At 33.0% G+C, this 13,901-nt stretch overlaps 2 protein-coding genes across 2 annotated transcripts in view; one reads left to right on the forward strand and one right to left on the reverse strand.

Moving 5' to 3' along the window:
* Positions 1–13,901, forward strand: part of LOC113395897 (hemolin-like) — a 284,073-nt gene that overhangs the window by 64,671 nt on the left and 205,501 nt on the right. The window lies entirely within an intron of this gene.
* On the reverse strand, positions 1,486–8,636 carry LOC135194380 (uncharacterized). Its single transcript, XM_064219787.1, has 7 exons — positions 8,382–8,636; positions 6,871–7,069; positions 5,734–5,901; positions 5,274–5,351; positions 4,063–4,128; positions 2,030–2,090; positions 1,486–1,727 (listed from the first exon to the last, which is right to left on the reverse strand). The coding sequence occupies exons 2-7, from the start codon at positions 7,066–7,068 to the stop codon at positions 1,489–1,491; spliced, it is 810 nt and encodes a 269-aa protein (XP_064075857.1). The 5' UTR covers position 7,069; positions 8,382–8,636; the 3' UTR covers positions 1,486–1,488.

A 13,901-nucleotide genomic window follows, 5' to 3' on the forward strand; every position in this document is an offset into this window, starting at 1 on the left:
TTTCTAAGGAAGGATACATTAAGAGGCGCCTTAGAAGCACCATACACAGGCCCTTTAAAAGTTTTGGAACAGACTGACAAAACAATTACAGTACATACTGCTAGAGGACCGGTCACAGTATCCATTGACCGTGTTAAACCTGCCTACGTATTGTCGGATCAGGAACCGACAACCAAACCCCCTCCTCAAACTCCTTTCCCTGCTAAAATTTCATCATACGGACGTAAAATCCGGTTCCCTGATTATTTTACAGTTGAACAATAAGTCTTCGAAGGGGGTGGTGTAGTGCACACGAAGTTGTATCTCAGCGGCCGCAAGCCGCGAGCGGCGCTAGCGCAGCGCGGCGCGTTATCCATTAGCGCGTGACGTCACAAGTGGGCGGAGCCGAGGAGCCGAGGAGCATCAGTCGACCGCCGGCCGCCGTAGTGCCCCACTAACCGCTTTCTACGCCGGACCTATGCTAGTTTTGACCGCGCTTACCGATTTCGTTATTTTCAACCGTTATATAAATTTCTTCGCCTTTCTTGTCTGCCTTACCATCCGCATTGTAGAATTAAAGTTTAACAAACGCAATAAACATTGTTATATAGTTTGCCGTATTTTATTTGAATAAAAAGTCGCTGTAGCAAGCTATAGACACAAGAGATTACTTACGTTGAATAGTTAAACAAATCAAAATAATCAACGAAAACTTCATCGTATAAATCACCAATATCGAAAATTATGGCTTTAAGAATAATCACTTGATAACACAAGCCATAAATATTCGAAATTAATTAACGTTTTAAAATCAATTAAAACAACTTCTGTAATTAGTCGTCATGATGGCAAGATCTGATTGATCGACCCTGGAAACAGGGCGGGCCCTAGTGTGACGTCACGTAAAACGCTTTTTTTTTAAATATATTGGACAACATCACATACATTACTCTGTTCCCAATGTAAGTAGCTAGAGCACTTGTGTTATGGAAATCAGAAGTAACGTCGGTACCACAAACACCCAGACCCAAGACATCATAGAAAACTAATGAACTTTTTCTACATCGACTCGGAGTGGCGTACCCATGAAAACCGGTGTACACACAACTCGACCACGCAGGTCGTCGTTGCCTTGTCCCGTGAAATGAAAGTGAAATGTCGATGAAAGTGAGATAACATAATGTAAACGTGGCACGGTACAACGTCAGTTAATACAAGAACATAAGAACAAATGTTTTTTTTTTTCATTTAATATAGTCAGGCAGACTGGCACCACTTGATAGTTAGTCACCACGACCGCGAACCTTGGGAAGTAAAGTTTTATGTTATGCCTGTAGTTACACTGGCTCACTCACCTTTCAAACGGGAACAAAACAATACTAAGTTCTGTGTACCTGTAAAATTCTTGCAACATAACACTTTTAGCACAGTTTTAAACATTTTTTTTTTGTATCTGGCAACACTGTACTAAACACCAAAAAAATTAAAAAGATAAAAACTCATAGTAATTCATTTAGTAACTTTATTGACTAAGTCCTGTAACGCTTGGCTTTGCCTCGTCCACGATTCGCTCATTTGTCGCATAACATCGACGACTGACTGTTGAGTTTGGGCCATCATGTAGTCCGTTTCAGCTCGTTTCTCCTCTATTGCGATCAGGCGTTCGATTATTCCCACCGTTTTCGATTGACGCTGATTACGCGTCCTTTGAGGGAGCCGTCTTGTCACCAAAGGACGTCGACGAGTGACTATCGATCAACGAAAAACTAATTAGTATACAACCTGGTACATAGTTTATTTCAATGGCAGTAGTAGCACTTAACTCGACCGGTAACTTTGACCTTGAATTGACGCGACACCATTGGTCGAGATGGTCTCAAATAAGATAGCGTTTTAAAATATCAGCTTAAGATCTAAAGAACTCTGCACAATATATCAGAGCTATTAGCAAAACGCATTTAATATGTAAATTTAAAATTTATTTATCTTTGCTGTTCCTGCCATTTTAATGTACTATAGAATATTATAAGCGATTTAAATATAATATTACTTGATGGTGTAGCTACGGGGTAGTTAGGGGGTTGTCTTCGATTAGATGATATGTCTTCTTGCTGGAAAGAAAGAATCAATTTCTAATTGAATCTAGGAAACGTACGTACTGCTATACTATTGTAAAAATACAAGAATACGTTACTCTAACCCTACAGTCGCATACGCATCCTGCAGCCGAATTTCCTACAATATACAGTGGAACCCGTTTATAATGACATCGAAGGGAATTGACAAACACGTCATAATAACCGGACGTCATACAATGCGTTTCGTGAAAAAAAAAAAAGAAAAAAAAAAATATATATATATATATATATATATATATACATATATATTTTGCACGTAATAAGTACATACGAAACATGTATGTATGTACTGTATATTTCATCATTTTGTCTGCTTTTGTTTTTTTTCATTTTTTTGTAATAACAGTCTCTAATACTATTGTGTATAGAAGACATAGCCATGGTCAAATTATCATTTTCAATATCGCTATGAACAAATCTGGAGACGACCTTTGAGTGACAATTACTCACTCAGATTAGAAACAATGAGCCAGGCGCCGAACGTCGCCGGGAACATTACCGAAGATGTAAAGAATCATGTCGGTCACTATAACCGGACACAATTTATTAAAAATGGATCATAATAAGCGAACTGTCACTATAAGGAAAGTCATTATATCCGACTTTTACAAATAATTTTATATGAGAACCAAACTTCACGGTGTAAATACGTCACAATAAACGGTTGGTCAATATAGGCAGAGTCATTATATGCGGATTCTACTGTAATCCTAAAAACTATTCCTGCGCGACAGTGTCTAAATTCACTCCACTGACTTAGCTCGCGAAAGCTATATTATATGTAGTTCAGAGATAAGGAGTATTTTTTACGTTCTTCTAAATGTATTATATTTAAACGGCGTTACTGAAACTAGACGGTGAAATTCGAAAGAACGCGCTAATAACACGGGTAACACTGAATCAAAGAGAATATTAGACATCACAAACAAAAGGTAACTCTTACACTTAAAGCTTCTACTAGTGGTGACGACAATAGCCCAACGAACAAAATTTAGGATCGACTTTTCACACCACAAAGCGGCTTTAAATCCATTGCACTATTTGCGCTTAATATTTTTGTCAAAACTAAATCCCAATTAATATATACAAACGTTAATTTCAGGTAAATCCCCTTTAGCTACAGTAGCGACATTCTGGCAATTCATAGAACTGATATCATATATTTCGGAAGACACTTCGAGATCCACATAAGACAAATTTTGTGTAAAAACTCGTATGAGACGCTTCCCTTCAGCTTAAATGCCAATAAAGTAAACATGTATACTATGGTAGCGGCACGCTATAATGGCCGTTTTGACGTTTGCCCGCTCACGAAGTTTCGTATTTAATAAATAATTACATCAAAGGAAAAAATTGTTGTTCTTTATTGTCAATAGTGACGTGCAGTTAGTCATAAAATTTATCGAATGTGATTTCTAAACTACAAATATTAGGGTACCGCGAAGATAACTTTTTTATTTATTTTTTCGCGTAAACGTGTACGTGTGTGTTGTGTGTGTGTTTTTGGTTTCTTTTTTTGTATCAATTTATTTCTTGTATGTAATGTGTTTATAAAGTTATTCATTCTAATTCCGATTTTTGATTTAAATTGATTTCGTTCGAATATATTACTTAAACTTATTTTATAATTTTTTTATTAAACCATTTTAATCAGATACTACTTGCAACAAAAACTTGAATTAAATTACTTGCAAAAAAACAAAGATTTGAATATATTATATCGATAATAAATTTACATTTCACATCACTTTTTTAATGTGTCAAAACGGCCATCGTATCTTGCCGCTAGAATAATATTATAAAAGCGAAAGTAAACCTGTCCGTTACGCGTTTACGCGCAAACCACTAAACGGAATTCAATGACATTTGGTATGAAACAAGCTTGAACCTCGTGGAGAGACATAGGCTCTTTTACACCTAGCACCCGAACATCCCTTAAACTTACCGACTGCTGGTCATACTGGACACTTGGCTCACACTTGATCCATAACGAACCCAGAAGTGGATCCTCCTACCGATACAATAAAAACATTTGAATACCTGAATCTTAATACAAGATGATAAAAATGTATATTACTGTGTATTCAATTGAGCCGAGATGGCCCAGTGGTTAGAACGCGTGCATCTTAACCGATGATTTCGGGTTCAAACCCAGGCAGGCACCACTGAGTTTTCACGTGCTTAATTTGTGTTTATAATTCATCTCGTGCTCGGCGGTGAAGGAAAACATCGTGAGGAAACCTACATGTGTCTAATTTCAACGAAACTCTGCCACATGTGTATTCCACCAACCCGCATTGGAGCAGCGTGGTGGAATATGCTCCATACCTTCTCCTCAACGGGAGAGGAGGCCTTAGCCCAGCAGTGGGAAATTTACAGGCTGCTAATGTATGTATAATGTGTATTCAATAATGGGGGTGCAAATAAGATTCTGCAGTCTGACAAAAGATATATGTTGGCGGATGATCAAATGGGCCACCTGATGATGTAATGTTTGGTGGTAGAATATATTATGAGTGAATGAGGGTGGTACCTACTCAGACGTGCTTGCAAAAACGCCTACCACCAAGTAAATAATAACGTAATATTCAAGTTTGGTCATTTAATAAAATAATCTTGCAATATTCGTGAATCCGTATCAGCAGTACATAATTATATTTACGAAAATTACATATTTATTGCCGAATAAGCGTCATTGGAATCTGCTCGAATTTTAAGAAATCTGCAACTGAAGTACATCGATTGCTTGAGAAACGAGAAAGCTTCTTTAATTGAGAGAAGTTGCATAAATTCCGACATTTTTAACGGAAACTTACATAGGAAACGAAATATATATATTTAGATCATAAAGTAATACTGATATATCAACTAAATGCTAATGATTAGTGTAAGTTGAATTGTATCGGCAAAAGCAAAGCCTGTAACTGCTGCTGAAACACTGCTGAGCAAAAACCTCTTGAAGAGAAAATTTTGGAAACCAATCCACGTGGCAAAGTTTAACCAACACATGAAAATTCCGGTCCATCAAATTTTCTCACAGAACTCAATATGAAATAAACACTACTTAATCACATGTCTAAAGACTCAGATCTAATTAACGCTGAGTCGCTGGAATAACTAAAATTACTCAATTAAAACAGGAAGGTGAAAACGTACCATTTCTTTTTCATTTGACTTTTCCTCCGTCTCCGAATCCGATGCCATCGAACACGGATCTTCTAAATCTTTAACTGGCTAAAAGAAATAAAGAATGAACTTAACAACTAGCAGATGTTTGACCAAACTTGTTCTGTTTTGGGACAAAGAAGTTCTAGCAAATTCCACCTTCTAGTATCGTGTTAATACGTAACAATTTTGTTTGCCATTATCTTTCACTACAAATCGAGAACCATCTTGCTTGAACTGGTGCAATTATAATTTAGAATAACATATTAAATAAAAGTTTCAGAAGATAATAGGTTACGTGTAAGAAACATTAATCAAGAACTTTTGGGCATAATATTTCAGATCTCGTTGAATATGTAATTTTAGGCTTTATTTATTCAATTAAATTGTAACCTTGTTAACTATTGTTAGTAATGGATGAAAATTTATTAAATAAAACCATTTTACATACAAACGAGATGTTATTCTCCATCTTTTTCTCACAGTCAACGCCTCCTTCCATTAACGTCATTATCCTCTCCTCTAGCGGGCTCAGTGCTGTATCGTCATTGCGTTGGGTTTTTGAAGCTTTGATTAGGGCCGCTTTTCTTTTGATAGCGCTCTTTTTGTCTATCCAATACTGAAGCAAAACGAACTGTTTCACAAAACGTTCCATTTTCAAACGGTTTACTAACAAACGTAAAAGGGGTTTTCCCCTTGAAGAAGAGCATCATACCGAATGAAACCATCTAAAGCATTTTTCTTTTTAAATTTTGCGGGTAGTTCTTGAGATTAGCGCCCTTAGACATACTCAACATAACATTATTATAGAATGTTGTGTTCAGTTGTGTACCGACCGCAGCGAAGACAAACCATTTCATTACATTGCTAAAGAGGGCACAAACAACTATCAAGGAGTTTGTGGTACTAAAAATGGCGATCAGATGACACGATACCAAAATCCCATGAAGACCAATAACTACGCTCAAAAAACTGGCACACAACATCCACTATATCGAACAATGACGACGTCATAAAAAACAATAACAACAGGAAGTTCTATAGTTAACAAAAGGTCACTTAACAATCCAATTAAAATTTGTAGTCATCGGTAATCATAAAATGTATATCGTGTCGTTGAGTTCGAACAAGCTACGAATCGTCATTTTACAGTATTATATTAAAAGTACCACCAATTCGGAATGTAGATTCTACCGAGAAGAACCGTCAAGAAACTCAGTAGTTACTCTTGTTCAACATATAATAATACAGTCATATTAGTTAAATACAATTATATATGTATCTAATATATCTTGCCTGAAAGTCAACAAGTATTAGCTCCACGCTTTTTCATCATCTATATAATCTTGTGTTCAATAATATGCATTGTCTATTAAAGTTTTTAAAAAAAAAATTGAATTTATTAATCGGCAAAATTAAAAATACCTGCGAAATTTCATTATAGAAACAAATTTTATTATAAATAGTGAAAGAAGGTTTTATTACATTTAATTACTTATTAGTTATAATATAATTTTTATCTCGCTGAATTCAAATCTATTTTTATTCCAGTCCACCTGAATATTTTATATATTTATAGGTAACAAACCTTTGCCCATTGTTGCCATGTCTTATAACACCCTTGGCTGTCACAGTTTAATTCATTAGCTATATTTTGCCAGCCAACTCTCGAACGGTGTCTGGCATGCCATGTTCGAGCATGACCTAGGGCAAGCCAACGATTCTCTTCTAAGTATGCCACCAACTTCTCTGATTGGTCTTCTGATGGGGCTAATTTTCTTGACATGCTGCAATTTCAAAGGGTTGAATAACGATAATAGCATTTAAATAATTTTTATTTAATTTAATTCCCTATAGATAACTCATTTTAATTAATAATATTTTGTTTTTTATTCAAATCAATTTATATTATTTTCATGTACTTAAAAAATATTGTTTTATTAATTTGTTATTGGCATAAATTATTTGACTAATATAAAAAAAATAAACATCCCTTTTCAGTTCAGTCCAAGTTGACCAGAGAATATTTTTTAAATTATTCATAGTAAAACATAGAATCATATAAGAAATATGAGCAAACACACTATATAACAACATTCAAATAGTATATTTATATGAAATTACAACATAAAAGGATGTTTTTTTAAACATATTTTTTATTTATACATATATGTGCAAAATCAAGTCAAAAAAAGTAAAAGCTTAGTTAGCTATTTTTTGCTAAAGGAGATATATTACTGAGGTATTCTTAAGCGTGGTTAAAGTTCATTATCACTTAAATATGCAAAGAAGAAAAATAAGTGTTTACATGACTATATGTGTTAAGTATATTATTTCCTTTTGTTTTTGAAAGTTAAGTGTGTACAGGCACAAGGGACATAACAACTTTGTTACTAAAGCTGTTTGTGATGGTGCATTGGACATGTAAATAATGGTTGAATTTGTTTATGTTTAAAAAAATACAATATCCTGCACTTGACTGTTCTCTTTTGAGAATGTTCGCCTTGACCAAAGTTGCTCAGAACATCTTTTTGAGAAAGTTATTAACAAAAGAATTAAATCCTTATAACTTAATTTAAATTAAATATTAAGTATTTAAACACAATTACAATCATACAAAGTCTGTTTAAAGCGACACCAAAGTATTTGTTAAAACAATTAAGAATTATGATTGACAAATAATGATACGAAAACTTATGTTTAGTCAGTATATTAACACTGGAATTTAATAACGATAACACAAGTTAGTACCACCATGTGGTACCCCAGAGAAGGCAAAAGGAAGAGAGGTAGACAGCAGAAAAGGTGAGATGACGACATCAGAGTGGCAGGAGTCATCTGGAACAGAGTGGCTCAAGAAAGGGATGAATGGAAAAGGTTGGAGGGAGCTTTTGCCTTTGCCGACTGGCAAACAGATCTACAAATGATAACCAAGAAACAGCTATTAGTTTCATTTTTTTATTTAGTTAAGAGTTAGTGTTAGTTTTTTTAAGTTCAAATTTACTGTAACCTATTTAGAGATCTGAATAAAAGGCTATTATTATTATTATTATCACAAGTTAGTTATTATTCTATATACGACAAGAACTACTAAAATACCTGTTAGGAAAAGCGCCGCTTTCACCACAACATCAATTATTTCCTTTTGAATTCATAAGTCATAATAATACACTTTTACTAAATGATTTCGGTTAAATGTGCCCACATAATTGTTTCGTTTAACATTTATTATTTTGCACGTTTCAATAATACGCGAAAGGCTTGAGATTTGCATTAGAATTAATATTTAGTACTATAATATACAGTTGTGTAGTTTTAATGTATTGTTATTTTAAATGTCAAGTGTGAAATACAGACCGACGAATGTCAATTGTCAGTGAATATTCGACATGTGACTCAGAGTTGCCAGTGCAATATTAAATGAAACTAAATCAATTAACTTAATTTTATCGAAAAATGCGAAATCTATCGGTATGAATGAAATGTATACGTTATCAGTGGTATCTAAACACCCCACACTAGGGGTTAATAGGTTTCAAATTTATTGATCTTCTTTTTTTTACTCTTTTTATTTACTTAACTGCTGTGGTATTCTAAAAAAAGAACACCTTATTTTACTCGTAAAATAGTGAAAACAATAACAATGTAACGGTGATATACTATTTTCTGACATTTAACGATCGTAAATAGGGTATTCTACTACATTTGTAAAATGTTGATTTTCCTAATAAAAATCCACAAAAATATATTTCGGAAAAATAAAAACACCTTTTCTTGCCATAAAATAAAATAAATTTTTAAACCTTTCTTTTCAAAAATTCTCACGAAAACGCTGTCAGTCATTTTGGTGACGTCACACTGATAAAAACAACAGTTGTGTATATACGACTGGCACTCGTTCAACGTTAACAGCTATAAATATTTATGATTTTTGGGAAAATAATTAATTACAATCGCTGGCGTTGGTGTTTAATGTACAGATACTACATTAAAGCTCCAGAAGAGTTGTTTATTTTTTAATTTGTTTTTTATTCTGGCTTTTATTTGTGCCAAGAGGGCACAGAAGAGTTGTTTATCAGTGCCAGATCATATTGAAATGACAGTTTTTGCCTATCTGACGCCACATCATGGCGGCTCGTGTTTTATTTAGGTCACGTGATATACAGATTATAAATTACAATTTTTAATTTTAATATAATAAAATAATAATGCGCTTTTATGACTCAAAATCAAAATATAGTATATTTCTACATATATTTTAATTTTTATCAAAATCGTACTACTTAATCTACAAAAAAAAATACAGCAAAAAAGGAAAGAAAATATAAAAAAAAAAGATTCGGTAAACAATGATAGTAATCGTGACCTATATAGACTACGTGATTTTCATATATATATATATATATGTTGCACTATTACACACCTGCGATTTGCCGATGTTATCGTCATTATGGCGGAGACCTTATTCTTTGGAAGAAATGCTAAACAGCCCGAGCGATTCTTCAAGACAAGTAGGCCTCGGGATGTATATTGAAAAGACCAAAAGTATGGTCAACCAACATATATCCATGAGACCAGTGGTCATAAGCGACTCTCCACTCGAAGTTGTGCAGGAATACATTATCCTGGGCCAAACTATACAATTACTGGTCTGGCACAACTTTGAAAAGAAGAATACGTTTGATCTGAGCCGCGTTCGAGAGTCAGTCATATTTTTGAATCGTCGATTCCACAATCGATTAAGACCCGTGTGCAAACAATGCGTCCTACCTGTAACTTGCGGTGCCGAAACATGGACCCTCACCTTGAGACTGGTCCATAAATTCAAGCTCGCTAAGCGAGCAATGAAACAGGCGATGCTTGGCATTTATCTTGCCGATAGAATCTGAAATGAGGACATTCGCAAAAGAACTAAAGTCACCGACATCGCACATAGAATTAGCTCGCTGTAGTGGAAGTTAGCTGATCATGCCTTGATTGCCGATGGAGCCGACACGTTAAAGGGATGGTTACAAAAACTTCATATTAATTTTATACATTTATTGTAACATATTTCATTGGAGAATTAAACTTTACACTTCACAACAATTTTACATTAAATAATTTCAATATAAAATTCAAATAAACGGCAAAGCAACATAATTTATTTAGGCACAAAAGAAGAAATATTTTAAATTAAATTAGGCATTATAACTTAATGTCATGAACTATATAATCACTAGCTGTCAACGACTGTATCTTGTCTATTGTAATCGTGGTGAATTTATTTCAACATACTTGAAAGAAAAAAGTAACATAAGTAACCCATTGACAAATCATTTTGTCCAACAAAAAAACCATCAATTTTTTCGATATGTCACGCGGTTAAAATTTATCATAGATAACAATTATCTTTATTCGATATTACATTTACTAATATAAAATGGCTAATTGATTTTTCACGAGTGTAAACACTATTTTTATCGATAATATTCATACACCAGACTACTTTCTAGATTTTTTACTTTATTCGTGATTTAAATTTGTAGCATCCAATGACAGGAGTGGAAAAGCAACTGTGAGACTTGAATTGACGTAATATAATTGGTCGAGAACTTAAATTATCTATGGTTTTCATTATGGATTTAAAAACATTTTGAATGTCGGCGAAGTTGTTATCGAAATTTTAGACATGAAATTAAAGTGTTTTATTATAAAAAAAAATATATTAATCAAGAACTGCTTGTAGTGTACAATCTAATTGATCTATTAGCAAATCTCACGGAATAAGTAAATCTTAATTTATCTTCGATTGAAATATGTTATATGACCTTGGGATCTTTAGAAACATTAGTTACTAGACCACCGAGGAGTAAATATAATATTATCACAAGCAAACAATTATTAAACATTGGTCCTGATTCTCTTGCCCACTATATACGTAGAAAATAATTTGCCAGATCTAAAAGACTTTTTTACTTTTTCTTAAGTACAAAGGTAAGCAATCCCCTAATATCCCAGAAAAGTCTTAGAAGGTCTGGAATACTGTGTTGGATACACATAGGACATTTCAAACTCGAGTACCTTTTTCTTTGCGCACGAGATGATTGATAAAACATATTAAGCACATGATGAGTTAAATTTTTACTGAAAATATAGATTCGGTTTAAAAGCTACATAATGTAAGCCATCTCGCTTCATCCTTCTTCATAATAGTGTATAACTTCAACCAGAAAGAGATAGCATTAGGTCTGTCAGTATAGTTTAACTTAGCACCATTAATACTGATGGTACTTCGAGAAGTTTCCATTGAAGTCTGACTATTATAAATGCTATGTGATAAATATGCAAAGTATACGACGACCGCCGTGTTCCAATTCATTTTCGTTAAAGAATGTAATGAAATCTTCGACTTTTATATTATAAATGTACAGGAAATAAAAAATATTTATTATTTATAGCAATGAGGACTAGTATCTCGTATTGTCGTCACCCGAAGCAGTACCGACGTGTCAGATTATAAAACAACTACCAGCCCATTTTCACACGAGTGCAATTTATTTATAAAAAAAAAAAAAGATTTTAGTATTTATACCCCATAGCTCAGGAATAATGTCGCTTTATAATTAATTGATTCGTTTAATGTAGTACTACACCGTCCATTACCGCTACAGTCTACAGAATATATATTTCTTTTTATGTCGTAGTCAGACTTCCGCTTATGACAATACGTATTCAACACTCGATGACAAATATTTTGTAACTTTATTGTAAAATCTCTCATATGATAATTTTATTATACCAGATTTTAAATTAACATGGTTATTTTTATTACTAACAGTATCTAAAACGGGATATTTACCATGTTTTTTATTTTTATCACTTCTCGTGAACAAGACATTCGTAGATAATGTCGAAATATCGAGCTCCACCAAATAAAAATAAAAAACATGGTAAATATCCCGTTTTAGATACTGTTTATTATACCAGTTATAATTAAATTACAATTTCACTGGACATTTTTATACATATATTTAAAAATTATTAGTCGAGAATTATTAAGTAGCAACACTAAGAGCGGTGCGATTTGATTGGTTTAACAATAGCAAATGATGTTAGGTGCGGACCAATCAGTGTTCTTTTCACTTTTAAACGGTTGTTCAATAATTTTAATTGTAAAATAAGCCCTCGTGCTTATAACATAAGTAATATTATCCAATGCAATTCAATTTTAACTTAATTCGTTTATAAATTTCACGAAACAGAGACGACTCATCATCATAAGTAAAATCATAATATTATGACTTTCACAATAATCTTACAACATATATATAACATATCTATAATTTAACTACGATTTGTATGTCTATATTATTTAAAAAAAAATTAAACATATTTATTTTCTATCTATTATCATTGGGAATGATTGGCAAATTTTATTTACAAAGATTAAAGTACAATACAAATACCGTTACCGACCATAGACAACACACATACACACATTAAATGCGATAACAATGAAATCATTACTTCCCATATCTGTAACAACACCATTCAACTTTCGTGCAACGTTCAAGATCTGCTGAGAGTGCTACACAGACGGGTTTGAACAGTGTTACCAACGTTCAAAATTATCACTTAATCATTTAATTTAATTGTCACAGTAAAATGAACCCCTAAATGCGCGTCTTTTTCATCGATCATGCCTAACTTTCTACTAAACCAATATACATAAAACTTACACCAGAAGATGCAACGCGTTTCGGAGAAGGTTTTAGTATATAATACCAATATTTGCGACAAGGGTGAATTTAATTTTCATCAAATACTAAAAATAAATTTATATATGTAAGAATTTTAGCGCAGCGATTAGGGAGACAGCATGAGAGAGAACTATGAAAGTGTAAGCGAGATGGAATAGAAGGAATTACGTATGACGTACTCTTTCGTAAAACCAAGGAAATAATGAAAATTGAATCGTGGTTTCTTCCAACCCTACATCCCACATATATGTTTTCAGAAATGATTATGTATGTAATAGTCAACGCATGTCTTTACAAATGGCAACATTTAAGGGTAAAATCGATTACAAATTTATAATTACAATTGGATCGTCATTATAATTATTTAAATTTAATTTATTTTAACATAATAAACAATACATTAGAAAATACAGGCTTATCTGTCATAAAAATAATATTTAAAGACATTATATAATATTGTTTATGGCAACACTTTACGTTTTTCTATAGTTTAGCTGTAATATAAAATCGACGCCACACATTCGACAAAATTCTAGAACATTTTCAATCGTTAATTTTCTACGTATAAATGATCAAATCACAATAATCCACTCAATTTTATGCAAAAAGTGAGTTTAACCTTTAACTATCCCGTTTCTTTTTTTATTAAATAGACGGAAGTACAAATGAAACCACTGCTCATAAACTTTAATTCATTAAAAATATTTTCTAAGATTATAATATGCATAGAATATGTTCATAAAGGGGTTTGTTCATTTTTTTACTTTTATTATAAAGAAATGACACTTATAAGTGACATTTCTTATGTAATCCGATAGTTGATCAGTGGACGGGGATTGAAACAAAAATAAAAAAAAGTGACACGTTTCAAGAGAGA

The sequence above is a fragment of the Vanessa tameamea genome, chromosome 29 (genome assembly GCF_037043105.1).
Source record: "Vanessa tameamea isolate UH-Manoa-2023 chromosome 29, ilVanTame1 primary haplotype, whole genome shotgun sequence".
Lineage (NCBI taxonomy): Eukaryota > Metazoa > Arthropoda > Insecta > Lepidoptera > Nymphalidae > Vanessa > Vanessa tameamea.